The 22,091-nt window shown below is 58.5% G+C and overlaps 1 protein-coding gene across 1 annotated transcript; it reads right to left on the bottom strand.

Moving 5' to 3' along the window:
- Window positions 1-192: 192 nt before the first annotated feature.
- On the bottom strand, window positions 193-20,832 carry ITGAX (integrin subunit alpha X). The gene is made up of 30 exons (XM_066383333.1): window positions 20,601-20,832; window positions 19,922-20,027; window positions 18,988-19,091; window positions 18,616-18,686; window positions 18,364-18,478; window positions 16,976-17,106; window positions 16,694-16,839; window positions 16,319-16,472; window positions 15,865-16,015; window positions 14,997-15,070; window positions 14,695-14,824; window positions 14,433-14,575; window positions 14,119-14,259; window positions 13,813-14,022; window positions 10,388-10,518; window positions 10,120-10,277; window positions 9,853-10,007; window positions 8,418-8,549; window positions 8,253-8,326; window positions 7,910-8,051; window positions 4,990-5,106; window positions 4,820-4,899; window positions 4,647-4,730; window positions 3,567-3,645; window positions 3,349-3,456; window positions 3,152-3,235; window positions 2,838-2,951; window positions 2,591-2,692; window positions 2,208-2,318; window positions 193-1,130 (listed from the first exon to the last, which is right to left on the bottom strand). The coding sequence occupies exons 1-30, from the start codon at window positions 20,635-20,637 to the stop codon at window positions 1,032-1,034; spliced, it is 3,483 nt and encodes a 1,160-aa protein (XP_066239430.1). The 5' UTR covers window positions 20,638-20,832; the 3' UTR covers window positions 193-1,031.
- Window positions 20,833-22,091: the final 1,259 nt, after the last annotated feature.

Raw genomic sequence — 22,091 nt, 5'->3', positions numbered from 1 at the left:
TAAAGGGTGTTTCTAACCCCTAATCTGCTCGCCTGTCGTGTCCTGGCCCCAGGCGTCCAGGCTGGCCAGGGTCACCCACGATTAGGGGACACCATGGGCGTCCTTTCTAGAACTCACATCCGTAAACGGCATTCATTTTAGACCTTTGATATGTTTCCCAAATAAAGGTACATACATCTTCTTGTACAATGTGTTCATTTTTTAATGCAAATGCTTAAAGTGCACAATTTTTGTAATCCTGTTCCTGCGTTGATTCATTTGATCTCTTCAGAGCCTCGAAAAGCGGAAGGCGGCCTGAGCCTCTTGGATCTGTGGGAGCCCCTGAGGCTGGGGGTTCAGAGCGGCGCTGGGCCGTGTCCCTCCTGGGGGCGGCAGCCACTCCGGAAGCCCCGTTCACAAATTCTAACTCGGAGGCATTTCATCCCCAACTGCGTTTGGGGACTCGGGGATGAGCTCCCCAAGACAAAGCTAAGAGCTGGTACCGGCAGTATTTACTAGAAATGAGGACAGAGAGGCACAGAACGTCTCCCGCTGTGCGCTCCGAAGCCCGTCTGCTGAAAATAGAACCGGTTCCTGTCGTCGCGCTGAAGAGCTCAGAGGCTAACCTGGGACTCCTGGGGAGCCTCTGGAGACGGACGGTGAGGACAAGTGGCTGGTTCCACACTGTGCTTTAGAAAGACCACTGGGGGCTAGTGGAGGAAGGGAGAGTGGACGGAGCTGAGGCTCTTACTGTAGGTAGAAATTTCGAGTCGCGTGCTCCGGGGATGCACAGCAAGCATCCTGTCCTGGTGTTTCCAGCTGGGGCCTTGACGAGACACACGGTCCTTCTCAGGCAGGACACCGGTGCAAATGAGCCGCATCCTCCCACGGAGAGACGAGACGGCTGCCAGCCGGGCCCCCGCCGCCCCCACGGGGAACACTTGTCGTCCCTCAAGCCTCAGCTCAGTGAGAGGAACGGGCCAGGAAACCTCTCAGGACAGAGCAGGTCCAAAAATAATAATAATAATAGTAAAAGACTGGTAGGGAGTTTCTTATTGCCCAACGTGGGCGTCTGGTGTCCCGTTCTCTGGGGCGGTCTGTCCATTGGCCTCCTCCATCAACTCCTTGTACTGACGCTTGAAGAAGCCAGCCTGCAGGGGAGGGAGGGGAGGAGTCAGGGGGTCCAGGGGGGAGGGGGGCGGAGGCGATGGGGAGGGAGGGGAGGAGTCAGGGGGTCCAGGGGGTCCAGGGGGGAGGGGCGGAGGCGATGGGGAGGGAGGGGAGGAGTCAGGGGGTCCAGGGGGGAGGGGCAGAGGCGATGGGGAGGGAGGGGAGGAGTCAGGGGGTCCAGGGGGTCCAGGGGGGAGGAGCGGAGGCGATGGGGAGGGAGGGGAGGAGTCAGGGGGTCCAGGGGGAGAGGGGCGGAGGCGATGGGGAGGGAGGGGAGGAGTCAGGGGGTCCAGGGGGGAGGGGCAGAGGCGATGGGGAGGGAGGGGAGGAGTCAGGGGGCCCAGGGGGAGAGGGGCAGAGGCGATGGGGAGGGAGGGAGGAGTCAGGGGGTCCAGGGGGGAGGGGCAGAGGCGATGGGGAGGGAGGGAGGAGTCAGGGGGTCCAGGGGGAGAGGGGCAGAGGCGATGGGGAGGGAGGGAGGAGTCAGGGGGTCCAGGGGGGAGGGGCGGAGGCGATGGGGAGGGATGGGAGGAGTCAGGGGGTCCAGGGGGGAGGGGCGGAGGCGATGGGGAGGGATGGGAGGAGTCAGGGGGTGGGGGGGGAGGGGCGGAGGCCGTGTCGGGACCCCCTCCCGTGTTCCAGCAGCGCAGGGAGAACAGCATACACAGCGTGGCGTTCCGACGTCACTGCCGTTCTGTGAGCTGGGCGGGCTACCTTCAGAGGAGGCACGGCCAACAGTCACAGAAGGAGCCCGGGGTGGAGTCAACCTCAAACCCAAGGCAAAGCTTTCTTATGCTACAGCTTGCTGTCAAGGGACACGCGTGGAAAGGCAGGGAAGAGCGGAAGAGAAAGGGAGAGAGGCCACGGGAGGCCTGAGAATCAGACAGCAGAGCACAAGCAAGGGGGACGGTGGGGGACTGCTGATGTCCCGGGGGCAGGAGACCTCTCCGTGCGGTGACTTAGCCAGAATGTGTGCCCGAGCCCAAGGTGAGCTCTTCCTTCCCTGTAAAGGGTGGGAGCGAAGGCAGGGGGTGTCGAGAGGAGGACGGAGCACGGACCTTGTACAGGCCGGCGGTGATGAGGGCCAGCAGCAGCAGCCCGCCCACGGAGCTGCCCGCGATGACGGGCACGAGGTCGCGGGGCTCCAGCTTCTCCAGCGCCGTCGCCATCTGCGGTGGAGGGGACCCCGTCAGAAAGCACTGGGCCTGCGGTTGCCCCAGACTCTTCCCAGGTTCTCCAACCTTCACCTTCCTCCCCTGCTCCCCCAGGTAGGGCTCCAAGGAGTGAGATACAGAAACAGGCATGTGTTTAGGGACAACAGTCCCACTCAGGAACCTTCGCCTCCTCCTCCTCCAGGCCTGTGAGCCCCCCACCCAGCGTCTCAGACTGAGCATCAGAAGCCTCTTACCAGCCTGGCTACCGCCTACCACACAGTCACTACCTGGGCTCTCAAAAATGCCTCCTGTCCCGGGAGCTGGGAATACACAGCTCTGTCGAACGTGATTTCAGCCACACTCACGACCGATACCTTCTTCTGCAATGTCTGCAAGAGAGGGCGGGGCAGCTGGGAAACTAGCTGTGGGGCAAGCTCAGGATCAGAGAAGTGGCCTAGCTTGGTTCAGGGTGGGCACAGGTGTCAGGGGCACCGCCTGAGTGTGGGGGAGGGGTCCAACGTCGGGCCTACACACCTGGCTGACCCAGCCGAAGCTGAGGTTGCCCCTCAGGATGAAGTCAAGTTCCTCCAGGATGCCAAAGGAGGGGACGTCACAGCGGAACCTCTGGCAGTCAGCCACGGAGCAGTCCTGGGGGCAGAGAAGTAGCATCAGCCGGAGAGAGATGGGTTTGAAGGCAGAAGACACCGTTAAACTGTCTGACTTCAGGGGAGCAGCCATAGCTGAATTCAGGGGAGCTGTTCCGCAGACAGCCCTCTGAATGTCACGCAGGTTCCTGAATGAAATTTCTCTGACGCATGCCTTAGAGCGAGAACAGCCAGAGTCCTCACCAGCACAGGATTCTTCCGAATGCGGGGCAGGAAGTTGGCCTCTGCGGGCACCGTTCTCTCTGAAGAGCACCGGATAGATGGGTTCTAGGGAGACACGGAGAGCAGGCGTCTCAGTGGGGACGTGGGGGACCCGTAAGGGACACAGGAAATCCAAGTAAAGGGCGTTGGTGCAGGAGCCGTGCCCCGGCCTCAGGTACCTGGGGGTGGAAGATCTCCAGCTCCGTCCACACGGGCACGCGGTTCAGCCCCACGGGCACCGAGAAGATGAGGCTGACGGGCAGGTCCCTCTGCCCCAGGTTGATCACCTGCACAGAGGGCCGTGAGGGCAAAGGCCACGCCGATCCCCACGTCCCCCCCCCCATCGATGGCTCCTGGGCCAGCGCCCCAGCCTCGCTTCCGAGTCTCCAGCACTCGCCTGGTATCTATGCTGAGCCACGCTGCTGCCCTTCTCACCCGAAGCCGAGAAGTTGAGGTACTTGGTGGACTCTTCGTGGCTGGGGAGAGAAGACGCACGGGTGGGCATGAGGTTCCACGGGGCCTCCCAAGGGGGCTCTGGCTGGGAGCAGGGCAGGGCAGTGGTCAGTGGGGCCTCGGGGCATCCTGTGGCAGACTTCGAGGGGGGGCAATGGGACATTTAGGAAGCAGGGCTGGGCTTTAAGCTGGGTGCTAGGTGCTTGCAGAAGCTGCCCACAGAGGAAGCTGGCCAGGTAGGGCTGGGCAGTGAGGGGGGCAGTGAACAGTAAAGGGCTCTCTGACTCCCTGGGGAGTGGAGGCCAGGCCTCCCCCTCTCTGTGCCTCAGTTTTCCTCTCAGGTCTTCCTGGGCACGGAGGGTGCTGGCTGGGCTTGAGGGACCCGGTGAACATCTGGGGAAACTCAGGCTGACACTGGACAGATGTCTACTGGTCACTGCCCCTGTCTGGTCTCCCACAGCCTTCCTTGGGGCCCTTCTTCCCTGTTTCTTTGGCTTTTCTGGGCCTGGGGATTAGAGGTGGGTTGGGGGAAGCCCACAGCAGACGCTCTCTGCATCTCAGTGTAACGCCCCTCCTCAGGCCTGGAGACCCTGCGGCTGACCTGGCCCCTCACATGGGCATCCCACGCAGCCTCTGCCCCTCCCTGCTCCTCGGGTACCTGTCCTTTCCCCATTTCCACCCCACTCTGAAGTCACATCCCTCCTCTGCCCAGGGGCTGCCCCAGAATGCCCCTGTCTCACCCCGGGGGCCCATCTGAGTGCCCCTTCCCACATCTGCAGAGGACAGCTGAGCTGTAGGACCACCCATGCCGAGGCAGGGCGCGGACCCCAGCGCATGCTCCAGCGGACCAGCTCCCAGCCGGCTCTGGCCAGGCTGCGGACATCCCCCCTCCCCCACCCCCGTGGGCCAGTGTGAGTGAGGGGAGGCGGCTCTGGGCAGGAGCGGGACGCGGGGGGCACACAGTTGCTCCGAGCCCCATCAGAGAGCCATGGAGAAGAACTGTCTCCAGGTCTTGGCGTGGCACCTGCTGATCACGGTGTAGGCAGCATACTTCACCGGGAGCTCCAGCTGGAAGGTGGTCTTGCTGGTCCGGGGGGTGTTGTTCTCACTGGAGAAAGGGGAGGAGCCAGTTGGCAAGTGCCCCCGAAGGGGAGGCTGGGCGCCAGGGGGCGCTGCCCCGAGCCGGGCCCTGCTCACCTGCTCGCATTGGCCGTTAGGAGCAGCCGGTCTCCCAGCTGGGCCTTCGGGGAGACGTCAAAGGTGGTGGTGAAGGTGATCTGAGCAAGAGGCAGGCGGGAGGGTTAGGGGACAAGGGGTCACCGGGCAGCGAGACCAGCGGGGGCGGGGGAGGAGGAGAGACAGCTGACCTGCGCGCCCTGGCGGAAGATGAGGGGTCGGAGGCCGCAGCGGGTCCTCTGGGTGTCCTCGCTGCCCGAGGGGTCGCTGTCACAGGTCAGGTGCAGGGAGCGCGACGGCCCCTGGCTCTAAGCAGGGCAAGTTGAATCAGGTAGGTGCGCGTTTGTTAGTGTTACAAAGAAACTCCGTCACGTGGTGACAGTTTCCTGGAATCCACGCTTAGGTTATGGTTTTGGTTGGTTTGTTTGTTTTTTTAACTCTTAGACACTATCTGGGCTAGCTTCTTCCTATTGTAGGAATCCCAGATTTATTAAAGTTGCCCCCCTTTTTATTTATTGTTATTATTTTTTTCCAGGGCTCATTTTTAAAAAATTGATTGATTGATTGATTGATTGGATTTTAGAGAGATAGAGGGGAGAGGGGGAAGGGAAGCATCCATTTGCTGTTCCACTCAGTTGTGAGTTCATCAGTTGCTTCCTGTGTGTGCCCTGACAGGGGATCGAACCTGCAACCTTGTCGTTTCAGGATGACACTCTTAACCAACTGAGCTAACTGGTCAGGTCCTTATTTATTTTTTTTAAAGGCTTTCTATTATGGAAATTTTTACACATACTCAAAAGTATAGACTAGATAAATCCACCATCATTCAGCTATAATACCAACATTTTTCTACTTTTTTTTTTCTACTTTTTTTATATTCAGCCGCTCTTCACTTTTTTTTTTTTTCCTGAATGATTTAAAGCACATTCCAAATATCACATCCTTTCATCCAGAAATACGTCAGTATATACCACCAACAGATAAGGGTATTTTTTAACATAACCTCAAGGCTCAACAAATCACGCCCAGCAAAATTTGCAGTAACTCCTTACTGTTAGCTAGTAGCCAGATCATGTTCTGTCATCCCAGATTGTTTCCAAAAAAATGTTATTTTATAGCTCATTAAAAAAAAAATCCGCCTGACCAGGCGGTGGTGCAGTGGATAAAGCATCAGATTGGGATGCGGAGGACCCAGGTTCGAGACCCCGAGGTCACCAGCTCAAGCACAGGCTCATCTGGTTTGAGCAAAGCTCACCAGCATGCACCCAAGGTCGCTGGCTCGAGCAAGGGGTTACTCGGTCTGCTGTAGCCCCACGGTCAAGGCACATATGAGAAAGCAATCAATGAACAACTAAGGTGTTGCAACGAAAAACTAATGATTGATGCTTCTCATCTCTCTCCGTTCCTGTCTGTCTATCCCTATCTATCCCTCTCTCTGACTCTCTCTCTGTCTTTGTTTAAAAAAAAATAACATTAATAAATAATAATGTTTCATTAAACTGTCAGAACAACCAGTGACAGGAGGCAGACACTGAGAACTATTTGAGGTTATTAAAAAAAAAATCCAACCAAGGTCCACATATTGCACCTGGTTGATAGGTACACAGGTACTTTCGGTGATAGGACACTCACCCCTCCTGCAGCTGCACCTTGCCATTTCTAGTGCGTCCCTTCAAATGTTAATCAAAATATGACCCCACTGGGAATACTAAGAGAGACATAAGAGACCAACCAACCAAATGTAATGTGTAGACCTAGTTTAGATGCTGGTTCAGATAGAGCAGGTATAAAACGATATTTTTGAGACAATTAAGGAAACCTCATTATGGTCTAAATACCCAGGAATCATTCATTTTTGGGGGTGTAATAATGGCATTGGGTCATATAGGATGTGGGGACTGTCCAAACTATAGGGTGAAACAGGGAGAAGTCACATGATGTCTGGGATTTATCATTCTCCTTCTCTCTCTTTCTCTCTCTCTCTCTTCTGATTTGAGAGAAAGACACAGAAAGAGAGAGGGGGGGAGGAAAGAGATGAGAAGCATCGATTCATAGTTGCGTCACTTTAGTTGTTCATTGATTTCTTCTCATATTTGCCTTGACCAGGGAGACTCAAGCCGAGCCAGTGACCCCTTGCTCAAGCCAGCAACCTTGGCTGAGCCAAGTGGCCCCACACTCAAGCTGGTGACCCCACACTCAAGCTGGCTAGCCCATGCTCAAACCCACGATCTCCGGGTTTTGAACCAAGGACCTCAGCGCCCCGGGTCAACCCCCCCCCCCCCGCACTGCACTACCACTAGTCAGGCAGCTTATATCTTAAAATACTTCAGGAAAGGGGGGGGGGAGTCAGATGAAATAAATGTAACAAAAATGTTGATAAGTTTTGAATCCGGGTGATAAGTTTTTGAGAGGTTTGTTGATCTCCTCTCTACTTTTGTAAATGTTTCATATATTTTATGAAATTTTTGTTAAAAATCTGTTTCACTTTGACTCCCATGATCCTAGTTCTGTCTTCTAGAACAGGGACTGCCATACGACAGCCCACCACCAACGTTTACCGATAAAGTTTTATTGGAACCCAGCCATGCTCATCCCTTGACATATCGTCGTGGCTGCTTCCACTCTGTAGCAGCAGGAGCTGAGTACCTGTGACGGACACTGTGTGGCCCACAGAGCTGAAATACTTCTTTTCTAGCCCTTTGTAGAAAAAGTATGCCACAACCTGGTCCAGAGTAACCAATACATTAAACTCTTTCTTCTAAAACATTTGAAGGCTGAAATACGTTTTCCTTTAAAGGAAAAATACGGATACGGCGTGGAGTACAAAGAAATTTAAGGCAGGGTCCTCTCTCTCCCCACATTCGCAGGCTCCTGGGAACTCATCCCTAGTCATCGGTGTCCCTAAAACGCGACGCCCGGAATTGAGTACACCATGAGCTGAGGCCAGGCCAAGTAGCACGGCTGTCCCCATCCACCGTGACCAGCCCAGACCTCTTGGTTTACCAGACGCTGCCAAGCAGTGGCAGCCCCAGCCTGAGCGTCGAACCTGGCACAGCGGTCTCTGCTGATCCCCGGTCACTAGCCACTTCCTTCCCTGGGGGAAAGCAATACCTGGCTCCTCGCCACGCCGCGAAAAGACAGGCCTGGCGGGTAGGAGAAGGTGACCGTGGGTCCGTAAGAGTCCTCGCCCTCATTCCACACTTTCACCTCCATGTTCAGCTCCAGGTGACTCCCCACCACCAGGGTCTTCAGGCTGGGCATTGGGGGAGAGGGTAGGAGGTGATTCTGGGACAGGGGCTAGAAACAGGGAGGGGACAGGCGGGAGGACGCGGGGGGGACGGGATGTCTGCTTTCTGAGCTCCGGATGGAGACGCCAGGGCGTGCTGGGAAGACGCTCTAGGTCCCAGGAGGGGGGCTGGGAGACCAGGGCAGGTCCACGGAGGTGGAAGCTCACCCCGAGAAGCCGAAAGAGATGCCAAGGTCGTCCTGACAGACGTGGTCGGCTCCACAGTTCTTCTCAAAGGGGAGCTGAGAGAGAAGGCACAGTGGGCGTTTTCTCAGAGCCTGGAGTCCGCGCCTCCACCCCACCCCCAGGACCCCCCCCCCCCCCGGGACTCACGGAGGCCGTGAAGTATCTGGGAGCATCCTCCGCCAGCACAGGCTGGAGGTTTCCAAAGGAAGGGATGGGCTCGCCCACCAGGGAGAAGTTGAGACGCAAGGTGACGGGGGTCACAAAGTCCTCCACGCAGGCCTAGGACAGTGACGAGAGCGGGTGGCTGTGGACAGCACACCCTCCCAGCCCCTCGCTGTGCCCGGTCTCCTCCTCTGTGAAATGGGGCAGCAACGATACTGCTGGTACTGGTTACACGCTCCCTGCTGAGGCTCTGCCCCAGGACGCTCTGCTGTGGTTGTCCTCTGCTGTGGCTGTCCTCTGCTGTGGTTGTCCTCTGCTGTGGCTGTCCTCTGCTGTGGTTGTCCTCTGCCTCAGGCCCCCTCCCCCCCCCCCGCCCCCCACAGGCTCCGTCCCCTCAGGACCTTCTCACACCGCCCCTGCCCGCGATGCCTCTGTCCGCCTCCGCTCTCTCCCTGCCCGAGACGCCTCCGCTCTCTCCCTGCCCGCGGTGCCTCTGTCCGCCTCCGCTCTCTCCCTGCCCGAGACGCCTCCGCTCTCTCCCTGCCCGAGACGCCTCCGCTCTCTCCCTGCCCGAGACGCCTCCGCTCTCTCCCTGCCCGAGACGCCTCCGCTCTCTCCCTGCCCGAGACGCCTCCGCTCTCTCCCTGCCCGAGACGCCTCCGCTCTCTCCCTGCCCGAGACGCCTCCGCTCTCTCCCTGCCCGAGACGCCTCCGCTCTCTCCCTGCCCGAGACGCCTCCGCTCTCTCCCTGCCCGAGACGCCTCTGCTCTCTCCCTGCCCGAGACGCCTCCGCTCTCTCCCTGCCCGCGATGCCTCCGCTCTCTCCCTGCCCGCGATGCCTCCGCTCTCTCCCTGCCCGAGACGCCTCTGCTCTCTCCCTGCCCGAGACGCCTCCGCTCTCTCCCTGCCCGAGACGCCTCTGCTCTCTCCCTGCCCGAGACGCCTCCGCTCTCTCCCTGCCCGAGACGCCTCTGCTCTCTCCCTGGCTCTGCCGTTCCTAGCAGTCACCGTCCCTGACCCCTCTGATCTAGGGACGTGATGGTTTCTGCTCTCTCCCCAGTGCTCCCTCTGGCCATGGACTGTTTCGTCACCGCTGCGTCCCTGCGCCTAGGACAGGGTCTGTCTCGGAGGCATGGTGACACAGGAGGCCCGCCCACTGCTCCGTAGCACTCTGGAGCAGCCCTGCTCTGAGACCCAGCTGTCTGGTTTCCAGCGGTTGCCGCCCATCCATCCATCCATCCATCCATCCACTCACTGAGCCACTCACCCGTTTGGCTAACAAGTGTTAAGCCCCTCCGGCCCACAAGGCGCTGTGCTGGGGCTGAGCCAGCGTGAGGACCAGAACCCGCCTCATTCTCTGCCGGCCCGGCCCCCTGCCGGCTTCCGGACGCCCTCCGGCCCCAGGACTCGCACCCCTCACCGGCAGGAGCAGCTCCACAGTCTCGCAGTGCCGTCTCAGCCCCAGAACTCTGGCGCGGGTCAGGGTCCGAGCGTTGGACTCCTTGAAGACAGCACGGGCGTTCCGGCGGCCGGGGTCAAGGGTCAAGTCAAAGGTCACAGAGCTTCGGAGGTCACCTAGACAGGAAAGTAAGGAAGGGCGAGGGCTGAGAACCGGGAACTCTCCAGGTGGGCAAGGGGCCAGGCAGGAGACGGGAGTCCCGGACTCCGGGGCCCAGAGAGGACTCACGCAGCCGGTTCTGGGGACTTTCATAAACGAGAAGGCAGACGCTGGCCTCCCCCAGATCCTGGACAGAGGACGCGTGCTCCCGACACTCGAACATAGACCTCTCGATCTCTGTGCGTGCGATGTGGATGTTCACCCACACCCTGAGCACCGGTCTGGTCCTGTGGGCAGAATGCTGAGCTGAAGACCAGCCCTTGGTCCCAGGAGGAAGCTGGGGTCCTAGGTGGACCTCGGGGCCAGCTGGGGAGTGTCTGGGGAGGGCTGTTCTCACCTAAGCAGCAGCACGTGCCCCCGGGCCCCCACGGCTAGGTCTGCCAGTCCGTCCTGGGTGAGGTCCTGGCCCCCACTCAGCGACTGCCCGAAGTGCTGGAGCCCAGGGGAGAGCTGGGAGCCCGCGATCCTCTGGGGTGGGGTGGGGGGGAATGAGAGAAACAAGTTGGAAATCAGCAACGAGAGGAACAGGGAGGTAGGGGTGTGGGAGACACAAAGAGTGAGTAGTGAAAAGATGTCACCAAGAAGTGCCTAAAAAGAAGGCTTGGAAGGCTGCAATGATTAGAGGAAAGGAGAGATTCCTGACATCACGGAAGAGTAGAAATTGAAAGACTGCCCCGGGGACCTGAATTTCATGTATCCATTCACTTAGTCTTAGGTTCCGATTCTGGCTTCTCCAATTATGAGCCAGGAGGACTTGAGCGTGGGTTCAATCTTTCTGTGCCTCGGTTTTCTCACCTTTCACACGGGGGTAACAATACCTCAGAGGTCAGCTGTAAGTAGCCAATAAACTAATTCATCTAGTTCTTAAAACAACACCTGGAATGTGGTCACACTAGTCGATTACTGATGATGACGGGTCTTAGGACTGAAAGGGACCCAGCTGCAAAAAGGCCGACTCCAGACCTGAAATCAGACCCCCCACCCCCATGCCCAAGGCCCCTTTTGCCCCGTCTCTTCAGAGAACAAGGAGGGATCAAGTTGGGGGGGGGGCGTGGCCACACCTGTACACAGTGCTGCACTCCGGGACTCTGTCTCCCCTGGAAATCCCTTCTCCTATAATGAACACTCTTGGAGAATGTGCCCTATAAACTCCGGGCCCTGTTGGGACTGGCAGACATTAAAAGTAATACTAATAAGCCCTGGCCAGTTGGCTCAGTGGTAGAGCGTCGGCCTGGCGTGCAGGAGTCCTGGGTTCGATTCTTGGCCAGGGCACACAGGAGAAGCACCCATCTGCTTCTCCACCCCTCCCCCTCTCCTTCCTCTCTGTCTCTCTCTTCCCCTCCCGCAGCCAAGGCTCCATTGGAGCAAAGTTGGCCCGGGCGCTGAGGAAGGCTCTGTGGCCTCTGCCTCAGGCGCTAGAATGGCTCTGGTCGCAACAGAGAATCACCCCAGATGGGCAGAGCATTGCCCCCTGGTGGGTGTGCCAGGTGGATCCCAGTCGGGCGCATGCGGGAGTCTGTCTGACTGCCTCCCTGTTTCCAACTTCAGAAAAATACAAAAAAAAAAAAAAGTAATACTAATAAAATGAAAGAGAAAGGTACCAATTACTCAGGGCGTACAGAGAGGAAGAGGGGGTAGGAATAGCACAGACAGTCCAGTGGCCGTGCCCTCCGGAGAGTGACCTCACCCCCATATCCTCACGTTGCAAAGGTCACTTTCCCAGTCCAGTGTGTGGTGGGATTTGTCTCCGAACACGGAGGAAAAGTCATGCTTGGCCAGGGATCTGGAAAGACCTCCTCCTGGAGCCAGGCCCTCGTGGGTTTAGCCCAAGTAACACTGGCAGTCAAGGGTCCACAGAGATGCCTCCCACCCGCTGCGGCAAGGCAAGGCTAGAGGAGTTGGCGTGAGCCCAGTGGAGTTTTGTGACAGCAGACGGGCTGTCATGACTCCCAACGAAGCCTTTCACCCTCTTCTTCAAGTTCCAAGTCCTTTAAAGCCCCTTCAGCTGTTAAACTGCATCCACAGTAATTGGTTAGACCGCAGCACCCATCATACACGTGTGCTGTGTGTGCACTGCACGCACGTACGGGTACTAACGCATCGACTCCGCACGGCGGCGGCCCAACAAGGTGGGTTTGCTGTTGCCACCACGGTGCGGAGGAGGACACAGAGAGGTGAGTAATGGCCCAGGTCCCACAGCCGGGAAGCGACGGAACTTCAGGGATCTCCTTTGACCTTTTTTTTTTTTTTTTTTCCTAACAATTTTTTGAGATATAATTCGCACACCATTACAACTTACCCTTTTAAAGTATACAACTCGATGTTTTTTAGGATGGTCACCGAGTGATGAAATCATCAACAGATCAATTTTAGAACATTCCCGTCACCCGAAAAGAGAAACCTCACACCCCTTAGCAGTCACCCCTCTGTTCCTCATTTCCCTCCGCCCCCAGACCCTGCCCACTGCTACTCTGTGGATTTCTGGGTCTCCGGATTTGCCTCTTCCAGAGAGCTAGGATGAAGGGAATCACCAACTGTGGGTTCTCTCGGGCCTGGCTTCTTTCACTCAGCACACTGTTTTCAAGGTGTATTCGGATGGTAACCTGAGTTGGTCCTGCCTTTTCATTTTTTACGGCCAAGTAATATATGGCATTGTACGACTATACCACATTTTATTTATCTGGTCATTAGCTGATAAACATTTAGGTTGTTTCCACCTTTTGGTTATTATGAATAAATGCAACTATGAACAACTAGGGTGTGACTTTTTATGTGAACATGCATTTTCAGTTCTCGTGGGTGGGACTGCTGGGTGGGTCTCACGGTAACTCCACGTTTAACCGTTTGAGGAGCTGCCAGACTGTTTCCCAAAGCAGGGGCACCATGTCACGTTCCCACCACTGGTACCTGAGGGCTCCAACTGCCCCGTGTCCTCACCAACACCTGTCATTATCTGTCTTCCTCATCCCAGCCATCCTAGTGGGTGGGAAGTGGTACCCGTTGTGGCGCTAATTGAGTGATGACTGACGGCTAATGCTGTTCCCTGTCTTCCCACGTGCAGAGCGGACCACGGCATGTCCTCTTGGGAGAAATGGTTCATCAGATCCTTCGCCTATGTTCTAATTAGGGCTCCCCTGACATCTGCCAAGGGATTCAGTCTTCCCTTCCCGGGGAAAACTGCCCCACTGGGTGGAAGGCTCCTGCCTGGATGGGCATTTGGCAGGATTACTGCGGGCAGCAGGGAGTGAAGCCATGTGGCATCCGGGGAGGTGAAGTCGTGAGTTGACAGGCAGGCGGAGCAACCAGACCTGAACTGATTGGCCTCAGGGAGCCACCAAGAGACGAGCAGAGGGTAAGAAATCAGGACACGGGAGCCTCCCTCATTACCATTTCTGGTCGATTATACACCTCAGACAAGTCAAGCCACTTCCGTCCTCCAGGCCCCAGATCTTGTCTCTACACTGCGCTGGCTCCCGCCAGGCCCGGCCTGGGTACCTTGTAAAGCTGCTGGGGGATTAAAAACCCTGGAAGGAGAACCCTCTCAAGTACCCAGTCTCTGGACGAGGCAGAGAACATACCAGTCAATGTTTCCATTTCTCAAATGCCACAGATTTTGTCCACTGCCTGTGAGACACCCAGTGGGGGCAAAGGAGGTTCCATGCAGTAACAGGATTTTGTAGGTGGCAGTGTAGCCGATAAGGAGGAGCACGAGGGAGGCTCGTGAGGCTCTTGGGAGTGACAAGGACAGTGATAGGGTCTCACCTGGCTGTGCGTGGGGCTGACGCCCCATTCTGAGGCCCCATGGAATAGGTAGACAGCACCCCGGTTTTCCTCTTCTCCCGGGGCCCCGATGGCCACGTCCGTCAACCTGTCCCCATTCACGTCCCCCAGCATTGTCAGGGCCGCCCCAAAGCGGCCCCAGGGGTGGCCTTGCTCCCCACGCAGAACAGCCTCACACTGCCACCTGGCCCTCTGCAGAACAAAACCAGTGCCAGTCCCTGACCCGGGCCACGCCGCCACCCCACGCCCAGGCCCCACCCAGCCCAGGTCTCCTCGTCAGCCACTCACCCCCCGGGGCATGGGACACACAGACACCCGGCCCCCATGGGTCGGCTCGTAGTAATGGGGAGCCCCGATGAGGACCAGGTCGGAGCTGCCATCTCTGTCCACGTCCACGGAGCAGAGGGAGGCCCCGAAGTAGGAGCCGATCTGGAGGGCAGAGCCTCAAGTCACCCTGCCTGCCCCTGCTAGAGGGCACCCCCTCTGGGCCGGGCCCCGCCTCTCCCCAGGCACCAGGATCTCCCCCCATGAGCTCCAAACCCCTCCTTCCCCTTCTCTCTGCCCCTGGAGACCCCGCCGCCCTCTGTTCCTCCACACCCAACCTGGGTCCCTCTGACTTCAGCCTTCATCCTCCATTGCCCGGACATCTGGGTGAAGATGACAACCTTCCCGGTGTGCTGATGGCGGGGGGCCCCCAGGACCAAGCTCTGCACTCCCTTCCAAAGGGCCAGCTCAGTGGAGTAGCCTGAGGGGGCTTGGTCTCAGCATGATGGCTCCCCCCTGACCCCCAGCTCCCCCCCCCATTCCCGCCCCTCCCAGGAAGCTCATCTCCCACCTGTCCTCACAACCAAAGCCTCTTCTCACCCAGGTAGGAGTCCCTCATGTCCACATTTTCCTGGGACATGTTGATGAAGGTGGGGCTCGTATTTGGGGGGTACACAAAGGCCCCTCCAGACCAGCTGAAGCTCCCCACAGCCCCCAGAGCGGGTCCGTCCTGGGAAGAAAGGATTCTGGGTCTGGGGCTGAGCAGGAGGAGGGAGAGGGGACAGCAATGACAGAGTAATCCCTGCCCCCAACTCTACCCACTCACTTGACACCCACCCTCGCCCTCCTCCTCCCTGCTTTCCCGCATCCTGTATTGGTGGGCCGCAGGGGACCCCACTCACAGGTGTGAACACGGCGCTGAAGCCTTCCTGGGACATCTCCAACTCAAAGGCACTACTCCTTACGGTCTGTGTACCTAAAGCAGGGGTCCCCAAACTTTTTACACAGGGGCCAGTTCACTGTCCCTCAGACCATTGGAGGGCTGCCACATACAGTGCTCCTCTCACTGACCACCAAAGAAAGAGGTGCCCTTTCCAGAAGTGTGGCGGGGGGCCAGATAAATGGCCTCAGGGGGCCGTATGTGGCCCGTGGATCGAAGTTTGGGGATGCCTGACCTAAAGGAAGCCATGATACCTGTTTCCAGGGGGAGGTAGGCTTTACCAGATCTGAGGACAGCTCAGCTTTAAAAGATGAATACCTGGCCCTGGCTAGTTAGCTCAGTGGTAGAGCGTTGGCCCGGCGTGTGAAAGTCCTGGGTTCAATTCCTGGTCAGGGCACACAGGAGAGGTGCTCATCTGCTTCTCCACCCCTCCCCCTCTCCTTCCTCTCTATCTCTCTCTTCCCCTCCCGCAGCCAAGGCTCCATTGGAGCAAAGTTGGCCCGGGCACTGAGGATGGCTCCATAGTCTCCACCTCAGGTGCTAGAATCGTTCCAGTTGCAACAGAGCAACGCCCCAGGTGGGCAGAGCATTGCCCCCTGGGGGTCTTGCTGGGTGGATCCCAGTCGGGCGCATGCAGGAGTCTGTCTATCTGCCTTCCCACTTCTCACTTCAGAAAAATACAAAAGACAGAGAGAGAGAGAGAGAGAGAGAGAGAGAGAGACGAATACCCAAGGGAGGGGCTGGTGCCCGTGTCCTGGAGGTCCAGGATCAAGAAGGAAAGGCCTCTAGCGAAGGAGCTTCTGAAGTGGGTGGTTCCATCGCTGACTTACCCTCAATGGCAAAGATCTTCTCTTTCAGCTGGTTCTGAATCTCTCTCAAAGCATCAAAGTTTTCCACTTTAAATATGTGTTCCTGGGAGGGCCTCGAGGCAATGTCGTTTAATTCTTTCCAGGAATGCGCTGTTTGAAAAGCCGATCCCACCTGTCCCCAAGCAAAGCCACCAACACAAGGAAGACAGTCACAACTCCAGCATGCCTACCGCGCTCTGAGGGGTGCTGTCCCCCAATAACACTGCGAGGCCGAAACCGTTATACCCAATGCACGGGTGAGAAAAACACGGGGGTTCAGGAAACACCAAGGACTTCAGGGAAAAGGATCGGGGTCCCCAGGCTAAAACAAGAGACGGCATTTTAAATGCAGTGGAGGCTCAGAGGGCTGGCGTTTCTGTCCTTGAACGGGCAGCTGCCCAGGCGGAAGCCGTGGGAAGGCACCCCCACATCCTACCCCGACGGCGTAGCGGATGACGCCGGCCGCCTCCGCACCGGGGATGACGTCCTCATAGCGCAGGCGGTCCCCTTTCTTCTGCCCGTCGGTGATGACGATGAGGACTTTGGAGGCATCCTTCCGGGCCCCATTTGTGGCAGTGAAGACTTGGTTTCTGTCGGGGAAGGAGAGGGTTCAGAGGCCCCTGACGCCCTGGGGTGGGGATGAGGAGGCGACCCGTCCTCGGGGAGGCCTGGTCCTACCCAGAGCCCCCAGCTTGGGGAGGAGACCACAGGGGGGGATTCCAGGCCCTTCTGCCCCTTTTTCACGGAGACAGGTGAGTCCCGGAGGAGGACCAGCCGCTCCGGGGAAGGACGGGGAGAAGGCAGCGCTCACATGACCATCCTGATGGCGGTGGCCGTGTGAGTGAACCCTCGCAGCTGACGCACGGAGTCCAACAGGCTGAGCGGGTCTGAGTGGTCCATGAAGTCTTTGAAAGTGAAGTGGACCCGGAAGGTGCTGGAGAACTGCATCAGGGAGAACTGGGAGGGCAGGCGGGGGCTGGCGCCCAAGCCGCTGTGGGGACAACCCCCCCCCCGCAGCCCCGTGGCCCCCGCAGCCCCGTGGCCCTGCCCACGCGCCCCCTGCCCACGCACTTCCCCTCCCCCGAGGGCACACCTGGGCGTCCGGTCGCTGGAACTGGCTCATCACAGCCCTCACGAAGCTCAGCATCTTGGCGAAATTGATGTAGGAGATGCTGCCTGAGCCATCGATCAGGAAGACGATGTCCTGCTCCTGCCTCGGGCACTCTGGGGAAGGAGGTGGCACCAGTCCTCTGACAGACACTCCCAGAGCCCAGGGCCAGCCGTCCTGGTGACAAGAGCTCACCGCCCCCCTGAGACGCTTCGGTCTCCTAAAGTCTCTACAGTGGCTCCATCTGTGACTCCGCTGCTCACACCCGCGCGGCCAGCCTGGTTGATGAGAGCGAACTTCCGCGGACCCAGCCGGGCAGAAGCGCTCCGGGTCTACACCCCGCAGTCCGCACCTCTCCCCCAGGCCCACCACACATCTCCCCCCAGCATCTCCGCTCCACTCCAGCCCCTCTCCTTGTCGGTCAGTGCTGAGCTAGACTTTTGTCAAATATTTTTAATGTCACACCTGGCAGCAGCCACACACGGGCGCTATTCTGTTCTCAGCGTAAACACAGACCCCCCAGTGTCCTCCTAGGGGAATACAGCGGTGTGTTTCCTCGGAAGAGGGAGTTCTCCCAGCTCTGGGCTTCCCCTCCTTGCCCCAGGGCCTCCCTGCGGAGAGAGTGGTGGCCTGGAGGCTCTGGGGGGCCCAGGTGCCTGGGGGGCAGGGAAAGCTCTGAATGGGAGGGGCAGACATGGCAGCGCCCCCCACGGGCGGATGTCAGTCTCCCAGAGGGCCGTTGTGTGAATGTGAAACCAGGGTGTGACCTTGGTCTGGGGTGTGAATGTGAAACCAGGGTGTGACCTTGGTCCGCTGTGGGCTGGGTCTGAGACACTCATGGCTGCACCTCATCTTCTGTTCTCATGGGCTCCAGGGAAGCCGGGCCCTGTGTCCCCCAGCTTACTGTGTGCACGTGTGCGTGCACACACACACATACACACACACGCATACATCATAGACGTACACACTCAGACTGTCTGCCCTCATCGCCCTCTCCCAGCCTGCTGCTCACACCAATCGGTTCTATAATCGGTTCTCTGTACCCTAGGGCACATTGGGTGAAGATCAATCCCATTCTCCCTAAAAATAATAGCAATTGGCATTAACGGAGCCCTCACCACACGCCGGGTGCCTTGCCAAACCCTGGCCGTGGAACATCTAGTGTTCCTCTCGGTGGTGGGTGTGCTATTAGACCCATCTGACAGATGCAGCAACTGAGGCCCAGTGAGGACGAGGTCCTAGGAAAGGGCCTGCAGCGAGGCCGTCGCGGGCAGGTGTGAGAGCAGGCAGCGCTCCCCAGCCTGTGCTTGGAGCCACCACCCAATCCAGTGTGTGTGCGGGCTCCTCGGAAGACCCAGCGGCCCCACACTCACCCTGCAGGGTGGCTGGGAGCCTCTGGTCCGGCCGGGAGCTAGCGGCCAGCAGGAAGCAGAACCCGGTCAAGTACATGTTCTCCTTGCATGCTTGGTGCACAGTGGGGCCGCAGGCCTGGGGACCGAGGGGGTGGTGGGAGGGGCTGCCCTGCTCCATCCCACCCTCCCACCCCCCACGAAAGCCCCCGCCCCAGCTCCCCCAGGTCCCCGCTCCTCCCCCTCAGAACGCTCCTGTGACCCAGGGCGGCTCACCAGCAGCCGAGGGGGGTTGACAGCAGCCGTCAGGGACAGGCCCAGGGACATGTTCACAGCCTCGGGGGGCACTGAGAGGACAGAGATGTGCATGGTCACCCTCAGGACAGGGGAGGCCGTGTACAGTGGGGCAGGGGTCACCTCCATCCCGGGTGACTAGGAGGTCTGACACATAAAGGGGGCTTGCTGGTCTTGATGGAGCTACAGGGGTGCCGGGGTGCGATGAGCGGAGGCCTTCGGGGGTCCGGAAGCCCGACTGAGGGCAGGGGTTTGCAGACAGAGCTGAAGCTAGGAAGTGGGTCTGCTGTGCTCCCCACAGACCCCACCGAGCCTGAGAGCCTGGACCCGGGCTCGGGAGGGGCGGCCACTCACCCTGCAGGGGGACGGGCTCGCAGCTGGCCCTGCTGTAGTCACACCGGTAGAGGCCTCCTGTCTGGTTGGGAGTCTTTATCTCCTGAGGGGCCCCAACCACCACCCTGGGGGGGAGGGACAAAGAATACTGCTGTGATGAGTGTGCACACTATAGTCAGAGAAAGACACGGACCGTGTGATTGCACTTACACGTGGAACCTAAAGGACAAGACACACACACACACGTGACAGAAACAGACTCACGGATACAGAGAACAGACTGAGGGCTGGGGATGGGGGGATGGGTGAGAAAGGGGAAGGCAGCGAGACACTACAAAACAGTCCTGGGATGTCAAGAACAGGTTAGGAAATACAGTCAATAATATCATAGGAAGTATGGATGGTGCCGGGCGGATCCTGGACTTATCAGGGGATCACTTCGTAGACTATGTAAGTGTCTAACCCCCGAGGATGTACACACGAAACTAACAGATCATTAAAAAAAAGAAGTGTGGACACGAGAGCCAGACTGCCACCCCAGCCAGGGTGCTTCTGCTCCGAAGCTCAGTTTCCTCAGCTGTCAAGGAGAGATTAATAACCATTTCAGCTCTGCGTGATAGAGAGCCTTGTCTGTTTTATGCTCTGTGGATGCCTGGCTCCCGAGACATACAGTAAGTGCTCAATCATTGTGGAATAACAGGCTCCTGTCGCGTAAGGCTGTGAGGACTAAATCAACGCACACAGAAAGGGAGCCTGGCACGGCGCCTGCACCTAGTCTCTGCTCCGTAAACATTGGCTGCGACCACGGAGACAGCATGACCACATCGCCTTCTGTCTGATCGACTCCCCATCACCTTGGGGGAACCGCCTTATCGGACAGACAGGAAAGTCTGTGCGTCCAGAAAGGGGAGGCGGAAGGACAGAGCCCAAGGGCCAGTCCCCACCGGGTCCTCACCAGGAGTCGGCGTACTGGACCACGCTCTGCCCGAACCCAGCACTGTCCACGCGGAAGGTTGTCGGCCGGGTGGTGTCCAAGTTGAAGCAGAGAGAGGAGGCGCAGGCTGGGAAAGAGGGTGCAGAGAGGAGCCCTGGAGAAGGGGCTTCCTCCTGCTCATCTCCCCGGGCCCGACCCCCGCTGTGCCCTCCGAGCCCCGTGCCCAGGAGGCCCCTGCTCTTCTGGACTCTGACGCAGGGGCTTCCCCTCGGCTTTGCTTCTCTCTCAGATGGCCCAGTGACAGCTCTTCCCCCAACAGCCTCCTGGCAAGCTTCAATTCCCCATTTCTGCCAAGCAACGCCCCAGCCCCAAAGATACTCCTTCCCCCTGCGCCCACCCTGGAGCTCCTAAGAGGGAGAGTCCAGGAGAACTCCGGGCCGGAGGAGGACTGTGAACGGAGCACAGAGTTAACTTGTTCCGCCTACTGGACACATCTGGATTGCCAGGCAACTGACCTCTCTCCCCGCACCCCTCAAACTCCCCCCAAGTTGGTCCTTCAATCTCCTCCTCTCTCTCACAAACTCCAGATCTCGACCCCTAGATTCCTCTCCTCATGTCTGAGTCCAAAAATATGTACACGCTCAGATCTCTCCCTACCTGGACCGCAACCCCATCCCCCATCACTGGGGACCCCGGTTACCCATCAACAGGAGGAGACATGTCCTGGTCCTGGCCATGACTGGTCAGCAGGCCGGGGGGCTGCCAGGGAACAGCTGGGTGTTCCAAGACGCCAAGGGAGCAAGTGAGCAGCGAAGGAGGCGGTGAGGAGGCTGGTGGGCAAGGGGGAAGTTGTCAAAATGACTCAGAAGAGGAGAGCGGGAACATGACTAAGATGAGCAGAGACGGGGGCTGAGGCAGCCCACACACTCCCAGCCAAGAGCCTTTCTAACCAGAGACGCTGTGACTTGCTTCTCTCCCCTCCCAACCCAGACTTGTGTCGACGCCAATCCTCCAATCGCTGGCCCTGCCCCGCCTCTCCCAATTTGTCTAATTGTATGGGCTGAAGGTTCCCCTCGATCTTGAAACTTCGGTTAGCCCCGGGGAGAGGGCAGGGGCTGATGTCAGGGTGGGGTTAGAACCCTGACGGAGACTCTGGTGGGAGCCCTCCACTTCCGGCCTGGAAGTCACTGGGCCAAGGAGTCAAAGCACCGGGGCCCTAGGGAAAAAGAGAGAGTGGGCATTCACTCATCTATTCAACCAGTCTAACTGGAGGCTGGCCGTGCACGCCCTCTGTTAGCAGAGGGAGAACACACAAACCACAAGCCCCCAGCGCTGGGGTCCGTGGCAAAGGCAGATGTGTCAACAGCAACACTTCGCCGTGAAGGAAACGCTATGAGCACCGACCACCTCACCCAGGCTGGCAGGGGCGGACCCGGGAAGGCGTCCAGGAGGAAGTCACACTTGAGCTAAGTCTTGGAGGCCCCTGGCTACAGGGTGTTTCAGAAGGGGTGACCAAATGTGGAAGAGGCATGAGACAGGAGGGACTTGGGGGAAACCAGTGATGGAAACCGGAGAGGGAAGGTGGGAGGTAGCAAGGGATGAGGTCAGTGCCTGGGGGCAGGCAGGGAGGGACGCAGGCCCAGGACTGCAAAACCCCCTGGAGGCATGTGGTTTTATCATGAGGGCCGAGGGGAGCGCTGATCCTCAACTTTGTATTTTAGGAAGCTAGAAGAGCCAGCTTGCTCAGTGGTTAGAGCATGGGCCCAGCGTGGCGATGTCCTGGGTTTGATCCCCAGTCAGGGCACACAGGAGAGGTGACCATCTGCTTCTCTTCTCCTCCCTCTCCCCCTTCTCTCCCTCTTCCTTCCCACAGCCAGTGGCTCAGTTGACTTGAGCATTGGCCCCAGACGGGGGTTGCCAGGTGGATCCTGTTCGGGGCGCATGCAGGAGTCTGTCTGTCTCTCTCCCCTCCTCTCACTTGAGAGAGAGAGAGAGAGAGAGAGAGAGAGAGAGAAGCTGTATGAGGCATGGCTTCATTGGGAAAGAGCTGGAGACAGGTCAGTCAGGAGGGAAATGGTAGAGTCCTACGGAGTCAGCTCATGGCCGCAGGGACGAACCGGAAGGTGACCGGTCACCAAGGGGAGGACAGCGGCGATGGTCTCTGAGCTCAAGAGCACCAGAGGGAGGGGGG

This window comes from Saccopteryx leptura, chromosome 4 (genome assembly GCF_036850995.1).
Source record: "Saccopteryx leptura isolate mSacLep1 chromosome 4, mSacLep1_pri_phased_curated, whole genome shotgun sequence".
Taxonomy (NCBI): Eukaryota; Metazoa; Chordata; class Mammalia; order Chiroptera; family Emballonuridae; genus Saccopteryx; species Saccopteryx leptura.
Note: the sequence above shows the minus strand (reverse complement) of the source record. Positions and strands in the feature narration are given on the sequence as shown.

Coding starts and splice junctions, on each gene's coding strand:
- ITGAX (XM_066383333.1), bottom strand. CDS start 20,637: ATGGCCAGGACCAGGACATGTCTCCTCCTGTTGATGG. Junction 18,479..18,615: donor TCAACCCCCCTCGGCTGCTG/GTGAGCCGCCCT, acceptor CTCGGTCCCCAG/GCCTGCGGCCCCACTGTGCA. Junction 16,016..16,318: donor TCATCCGCTACGCCGTCGGG/GTAGGATGTGGG, acceptor GCTTGGGGACAG/GTGGGATCGGCTTTTCAAAC.